Source organism: Mandrillus leucophaeus, unplaced genomic scaffold (genome assembly GCF_000951045.1).
Source record: "Mandrillus leucophaeus isolate KB7577 unplaced genomic scaffold, Mleu.le_1.0 Scaffold265, whole genome shotgun sequence".
NCBI classification, from domain to species: domain Eukaryota; kingdom Metazoa; phylum Chordata; class Mammalia; order Primates; family Cercopithecidae; genus Mandrillus; species Mandrillus leucophaeus.
The window spans coordinates 2788731-2796974 of record NW_012102754.1 but is presented as its reverse complement, the minus strand read 5'-3'; the positions used below and the strand labels follow the sequence as shown (position 1 = coordinate 2796974).

The 8244-nt window shown below is 38.4% G+C and overlaps 1 protein-coding gene across 2 annotated transcripts in view; it reads left to right on the top strand.

Moving 5' to 3' along the window:
- Nucleotides 1-8244, top strand: part of ENTPD3 (ectonucleoside triphosphate diphosphohydrolase 3) — a 44745-nt gene that overhangs the window by 33609 nt on the left and 2892 nt on the right. The window contains exons 8-11 of one of the 2 annotated variants that reach the window (XM_011984306.1): nt 5328-5600; nt 5769-5879; nt 6316-6453; nt 7281-7513. In XM_011984306.1, the coding sequence (XP_011839696.1) occupies nt 5328-5600; nt 5769-5879; nt 6316-6453; nt 7281-7286 (528 nt within the window). In that variant the 3' untranslated portion in view covers nt 7287-7513. Of the gene's footprint in view, nt 1-5327; nt 5601-5768; nt 5880-6315; nt 6454-7280; nt 7514-8244 lie in introns of those variants that run through there. The other variant, XM_011984305.1, reaches the window with a different exon arrangement.

Sequence of the window (8244 nt, the reverse complement as noted above, 5' to 3'; positions counted from 1 at the left end):
TGTTCATGAGGGCACTAACTCCATAGGTGAGACCCCAGACCCAAACGCTACTGCTCTGGGAACATCAATCTTAGCCATGGCTAGGTGGCTGAGAGGATGGGCCTTGACTACCTAGAGGGGTATGAGGAAATCAGAAGCCACAGATCCTGGCTCCTTATGGGACTCGAAGGCAAGGGAATTAGCCTAGGAACAAAATGGACACAACATCAGTAGGTTAACCCGCATTCCTCCAACCTACTCTGATAACTGAAGACAGGAGCAGACTCTATCCTGCAGAAGAGTTGAGGGGAATCACAAAAGTGCATCTTCAGCAGGACTCACAACTTCAGACCCCTGCATTTACCCAGTGTTCATGCAGGGTGGGTTGTGGGAACTCAGCTTCCACTTCTGGCCCCTCCTCCAAACCTCTCCCCAATCCTCCCTGAAACAGCTGAGGCCCTGGGACACACGCATGGGACATTTATTGTCAGGAGAGTCTGAGCACTGCCTGGAAAGAACAGATGTGAGAAGCCTGCAGACAGCCCTCAACTACCCTTCTGTACTAATCCGTGCTCACACTGCTATAAAGAAATACCTGAAACTGGGTAATTTATAAAGAAAAGAGGCTTGTTTAATTGGTTCATGGTTCTGTGGGCTGTACAGGTTTCTGCTTCTAGGGCGGCCTCAGGAAACTTACAGTCATAGTAGAAGGCAAAGGGGAAGCAAGCACTTCTCACATGCGGGAACAGGAGGGAAGACGCCACACACTTTTAAACAACCAGATCTCGTGACAACTCACTCACTATCATGAGAACAGCAAGGAGGAAATCTGCCCCCATGACCTAATCACCTCCCACCAGGCCCCTCCTCCAACAGTGGGATTACGATTTTACATGAGGCAAAGCCAAACTATGTCACCTTCCATGGCTCCCACCCCAACTTCCACTTCCCTCCCCAGTCAGCCAAACCAAGCCCTACAGGTAACTCAATCAATGCTCCCTATCAGGGGTCTCAATACTCATCACTCATCCCCACTTGCTCATCAAAGTAGTTCAACCAACATGCTTCTTTCTTTCTGGGAGAGAAGCTCTAGAAAATCCTCTTTTCTCTAGCTCCTTTTACTTCTAGCAATGCTTAATGTCCTTTGCTCCAGCTCTGACGCTAGCAGGAGTGGAATGTGGAAGCTCAGGTGAAATCCTCCTTTTTCCAGGGTGAGTGGGGATCAGAGAGGCTAATCTTCTAAATTTGGCTGGCCCTGTGGAATGTGTGTTTCTGTCTGTCTGCATGTGTCTGTGTTTTTGCACTTATACAATGTTTACTAAAGAATGATTATCTATATATCCAGCAGTCCACAGAAGAGAAGTAAATACTTTACCTTTCTGAGGTCTGATTTAGGCTTGAGAATGCCAGTCTCCAAATGTGAGCCCAGCACTGGGGGTGGAGGAGTGAGCACCCATTCTCTCACAGTCAGCTCACAGGAACAGGGACATATGTCTTCAATTTGCCTGGTAACCTCTAGATGCCTGATAGGGTGACTCTGCCCTCGGAGGCTTCTGACTCATCCAAGAGGAGAGATTCAGATGAGATGAGGATTACTGACAAATTCATGTCAAGACCTGCCTGACCAACAGTTTCATAGGTCAAATATGTATTGCCAAGCCTTGACTTGGAAGGTTCACACAAATTATTGCATCGTAAACACTGACTGAGTAAATTCCATCAGTCTGGATCTTGTTTCCTCATCTGTAATATAAGGAACTACATAGTGTGGTGAGAATGACAGCTGGATATGTACTTTGCAAATTACTTTCATATTAATAAGTCTCCAGTCACCTTGGAGCTGAAGTCTCATTCTGACAACATGTTGGATATTAGGAATATGTATTCACTTTCTTTCCATTTTTAAGTAAGAAATTTGTCTTCTGTTTTTAATGTAATATATGTTCAGTGAAAAACATTTAGAAGATGCACACCAAAAACTATAAAGGATTTCTTTAAAAACAGAATTAACCACTATTAATCATACTATGGCATTTTCTTCCACTTTTATAATGTATGAAAGTGTAAAAACTTGGCTTCATATGGTATATATAATTTTATATTTACCTTTTATTTTACCTAACCATATATTATGGTCAATTTCCTGTGTTGTTAATGTCCTTTTAAAATATTATTTTTATGAGAGCGTAGTATTATTCCAAGTACCATAACTTAAAAAGAAAAAGAAATTGACCATTTGATTATGAAAGAAAGTACATTCTTATTGTAAAAATTTAAAGCCATACAAAGAGTGTTAAAGTCAAAATGAAAGATCCTCCTTCCAATCCCATTTACTGAATGCCATCACTGGTCAAAGCTTAATATGTTGTTCTTCTACACTTTCCAGGTCAGTATACTAACTTATTTTCTTTACTATTTAATATCCCATAATGTATCAATCATTCCCTTCCTCATGGACATCAGGCTGTGTCCTGTTTTGTTGCTACGACAATAATATAATAAGCCTTCTTACCCATATAACCTTATGAACCAGTGGTTTTATTTCTGTAGGATAGGTTCAAAGGACAGGTGTATTTTTTTTATTTAAATGAACAAATAGGTAATCTTCCAACAAAATTAAAACCATGCAGATTACCACCCATGTTGTGATGACTTTTTGAAATAAGCTTCAGGAATTCCAAAACATTCTAATAATAAGTACTTAGATAATGAGGATCTGTTTCTGGATTTTCTGTTCGATACATTCATTGTTCTATTTTGGGACCAATATCATGTTGTTCTACCTGCAGTAGTCTATTTTTCTACTCTCAGATGTTTATCTTGAACTTCAAAGTCATTTGAAGCAGTAACAAAAAAGAAAGTTTTTTGTTGAGATTGTGATTGTAATTACATTGATTCATACGTTAATTTGGTTAAAATGTGCTTATTAGTGACATCAACAATTTCTATCCAGAATTATACAATGTATTTCCATTTACTTAATTCTTGGCTTGTATCCTTCAATAAAATGTATAGCTTTCATCATTGGTTCTGTACCTCTGTTGTTAAATGTATTTTCTTTGTGTGTATTTTTTAAACTTTCTGTCACTAACGAGAATAGTTTCTATCACTTTTTTTTCCAGTTTTAACCAGTTTAACTCTCAAATCAGATTATGCTATAGTTTTCTAGTGGACTTTTCTCCCTCGAACCCGCTGATTGACTTTTTCATGACAGTGCCCTTCAACCACTAAGCTCGGTGAAGACTGTTGAATGCTGAATGCCTGAACTTGGCACATTGGCCCATTATATGTAAAGAATGCCACAAAAAAATTCAGACACAAAAAAAAGAAAAGGACTAATATTTACTAAGTTTTTCCTATGTACTAAGTCAGAAATAATTTATGTTATCTTGTTTCTTCTCTGGACCAAGCCAGAAATAATTTATAGTTTTAATCATTTTAAAAGTATAAATCTCCCTTCAGACTATACTAGAAAAGAAAAAAAAGTATAAATCAGATTTGGAAGTAGATACTAAATAGCCAATTGATTGATTCGATATTTTTTTCTTTCAACCAATATTTCAGCTATAGGGTGACCCAAGTATGATATGCTATAAATTATATGTAACGGCTTTTGAAAATCATAAATTGTTTTCATACCATAGAGGCAGAAAGGGGCCTGTTTGCCTCTTTCTCAGTCAAATGAAGATCTTTCTGGAAAACACTCATTTGGGTTCTATTTGATGAATGTTAAGCTTTTATAGGATTTTTGCAGAATCTTGTCACTGACCTTTGTTAAACAATTGCATTACTTGAATATGTACCTCAGTTTCCTCATTAGTAAAATGAAAGGGTTGGGCTAAATGTCTGAGTCAAGATTTTACTGTAGGGTGGCCAGGTGCAGTGGCTCATACCTGTAATCCTAGCACTTTGGAAGGCTAAGGCAGGAGAATCTCTTGTGCACAGGAGTTTGAGACCAACCTGGGTAACATAGGGAGAACCTACCTCTACCAAAAAAAAAAAACCTAATTAAAAAAAAATTTTTTTTTAATTTTTTTGAGACGGAGTCTTGCTCTGTCACCCAGGCTGGAGTGTAACGGTGCAATCTCAGTTCGCTGCAACCTCCACTTCCCGGGTTCAAGTGATTCTCCTGCCTCAGCCTCCCGAGTAGCTGGGACTACAGGTGCATGCCACCACGTCTGGCTAATTTTTGTATTTTTAGGAAAGATGGAGTTTCACCATGCTGCCCAGGCTGGTCTCAAACTCCTGATCTCAAATGATCTGCCTGCCTCAGCCTCCTAAAGTGCTGGGATTACAGGTGTGAGCCATCACACCCAGCTAAAAGAAAAGATTTTACTATAGGGGAAGCAGTATGCCTTAGTGGCTTAAGTTGAACATAGTTCAAATCCAATTCCTTCAAAAAGAGAGTTCATAAATTGAATCAACAACATTTAGGATTTTAGCATAAAATAGAGTATTTTGCACCAGTCGATTAAAGATTGAATAGTCATATGGAAAAAGTAAAGCCAAGTCTCTATCTGAATCTTTAAGTCAAATAAATTGCAATGGATAAAAGATTTATATGTGACAAGGTTATTTGTTTGTAATGGCAAAATGATTGGGAACCACCTTAGTGTTCATCTAGATGATATTCCTTAAATAAAGTATGATTTATTTGTACAGTGGAATACTATGCAGCTACTAAAAAAATAGGCCACTCTGTAAGTACAATGAATGGAAATATCTCAAAGATACATTTTTAAGTGAGAAAAGCAACGGGTACAATGGGGTATATAAAGTGCTACCATTTATGGCTTTAAAAAAAGAAAAGCGTGGGAGAAAAAAATATATTTGCATGTGCATGCCAGATCTTTGGAAGGATACACAAAAATTGGCAATAGTGATTGTTTCCAGAGAGAGGCCTGATAGCTGCAAGTGGATGAGAAGACTTCACTTTCATATGTTTATTTGTACCTTTTGGATTATTTTGCTAGGTGGATAGATGACATTCTACTTAAAATGATACATTAAATATATCCATTTTCTCAACATGTGAAGTTCATAAAACCTGGTTCACAGGGCTATCATAAGAGCTGGATCAGATAATGTGAGAGAGAGCCTAGCGCTATGCCTGGTACAAGGTAATTGTCACACACACACACACACACACACACACACACATACCCTTTCCCCCCACCCCCACTTGAATTATCTAGACAACCTATGATCAAAGACATGCTGACATAGAATGGTATTTTTTGTTTTTCTCTTGGCATTGGAGGATAGTGATAAGAGAGAATTTGCAAAAGGGAGATACTTGGCTATCCACAAAAAACGTGGTTTCTAACACCTTACTCTTATACCTACAGAATTCTCCTACCAAAAACCATCTCACCAATCCCTGTTACCCTCGGGATTATAGCATCAACTTCACCATGGGCCATGTATTTGATAGCCTGTGCACTGTGGACCAGAGGCCAGAAAGTTATAACCCCAGTGATATCATCACTTTTGAGGGAACTGGGGACCCATCTCTGTGTAAGGAGAAGGTGGCTTCCTTATTTGACTTCAAAGCTTGCCATGATCAAGAAACGTGTTCTTTTGATGGGGTTTATCAGCCAAAGATTAAAGGGCCATTTGTGGTAAGAGCAAAGCCTGAAAGATTCCTTTCTTTCTCCGTTGAATATTTATTTCTCACTTTTCTGTTTCTCCTCTGCTGACCTTTTAGCCACCTTCTAATTCCTCACCCATAAACCTTTCTATTATACCCATTCTGAGAACTAATTTCCTTCTGTATTACTTATTTCCAGGCTTTTGCAGGATTCTACTACACAGCCAGTGCTTTAAATCTTTCAGGTAGCTTTTCCCTGGACACCTTCAACTCCAGCACCTGGAATTTCTGCTCACAGAATTGGAGTCAGGTCAGTATTTAAAGAGAAAGTATCAATGTCAGTACAAAAAAATATATATATGGTAGAATCTATTCTATGTGTGTATATTCTGAATTTAGCCTTTATGCTCTTCTATTTCCATCACATCTGTAAAATAAGAAGAATAAGGGAATCTACTCCCACACCTGTGGTGTGAATTAATGTTACAACTATATGCACAATGGTTAGAACAATATTTGGCATATAATAATAAGCACTCAATGAGTTTAAAGATTAGTATATTGTGAAATTATATAGTGATATCTTCATAATTATATTGAATAATTATATGATTGTATTATAAAGTCTTTTCTATTATGAAATTATGGATGATAAGATTCTTTAAAACATGACTTTTAACCCAAGGTGTTCATTTTAAAACATACCTGCCTGCCCTGCCTCTAAGATGTTTTAAACCTCCTTTCAGCTCCCACTCCTGCTCCCCAAATTTGATGAGGTATACGCCCGCTCTTACTGCTTCTCAGCCAACTATATCTACCACTTGTTTGTGAATGGTTACAAATTCACAGAGGAGACTTGGCCCCAGATACATTTTGAAAAAGAAGTAAGTCAAAGCACAAATCATTTTATCTTCTTTTTCCCAACAGAGAGATTTGTATGTATGTGTGTGGAACAAATGTAGAAGGTAAAAGGGTATTAACGAGTTAAACTCACTGGGTGGAAGCTGATCAGACTGATCCCTTGTGAGTTTCCCAGAAGAGGTCGTGGAGAATTTAGTGGAGTTGCTCATGGGTGTCCATTCTCCTGGAAAAGACTGGAGGCCAAGGGCCAATGGACTAGGAGGTCCTGGAGGGCAGAGACTTGCCTTGGTATCTTCATATTCCCAGCACTCAGCACAAGGGATAGAGCCTAGAAGGTGCTTAGTAAATGTTTGCTGAATTCGTAAATAAATATGAATTCATAAATAAATATGAATTAAGGATATGAGACTTTTTATCCTGAAAAGAAGCTTTAAATGTAACCATTTTTAAAAGAGGATAGTAACTAATTTTTCTCCATTTTATGCAGATGTCGGAGTAAGATACAGGCCTTAGAGCCTGACGGATTTGCATTAGCATTAAATAAACATTTTCTCTTTGAATGAACCTGAAGTCATTACATTTACTGACAAAGATTTGGGGGATGGGGAAGATATTCTTAGCTCAGGGTTTAATATATCTAAAAATATGTATATTTATAGATATCTATAAATACATACATATATATATATATGATGGTCAAGTGACCAGAATGGTCCAAAGCTGGAATCACAGCTGTCACCTGGTGACAGGTGAAAGGACCTCCATACCTTGTTTCAGGCAGGGCTCAGCCTTGCGAATATGTTCAGCCAGCACTATGTTCCCCAGGTTCCAGAGAATTTTCTCATTTCAGGAATAGCTGATATGAAGCCTGAAGGATGTCTGGAGTCAGCCTGTTCAATACCAGCTTCAGCAATAATTAGATTAAATCAATCAATATCCTGCATTAGGCCTCTGACTCTCTACTTTTACATAAATAAAATTGAGTCATCTACAAAAAAATAAGGATGTCTGGAGACACAAGGACTGTTGGTAGCATGTACTCTGTAAGCTTTGCTTCTAATGAATCTAATTACCAGTAAAGTATATTATAAGAATTGAGAATGACTTTCCATTTGAATGCCAGTTTGAGTTGATATAGTATCTAAGTTAAAAGTTCCTTTTTTCTAATTATAAAGAATGTTATGTCCAGCCAAATTAGTAATTAAATGTGAAGATGTAGGCTGGGTGCGGTGGCTCACACCTGTAATCCCAGCACTTTGGGAGGCCGAGGCAGGTGGATCACCTGAGGTCGGTAGTTCGAGACCAGCCTGACCAACAAAGAGAAACACTGTCTCTACTAAAAATACGAAATTCGCCGGGCATGATGGTGCATGCGTGTAATCCCAGCTACTCAGGAGGCTGAGGCAGGAGAATCACTTGAACCTGGGAGGTGGAGGTTGCCATGAGCCGAGATCATGCCATTGCACTCCAGCCTGGGCATCAAGAGCAAAACTCCATCTCTAAATAAATAAATAAAAATAAAAATGTTAAGGTGTAAAAAGACTTAAGAAGATTTGCTGCACAAAGACTTACATTGAAAATATTTTTGATGGAAGTAATAAAATAAGAAGAGAAATAAATCCAGGACATGTTACAAAAATACTGGAAGTAAGAATAAATGATGTTGTGGCTTAAAATTTACATTAAAAAGGCCAGGTGCTGTGGCTCACACCTGTAATTCCAGCACTCTGGGAGGCTGAGGCAGATGGATCACCTGAGGTCAGGAGTTCAAGACCAGCCTGGCCAACATGGTAAAACCATGTCTCTACTAAAAA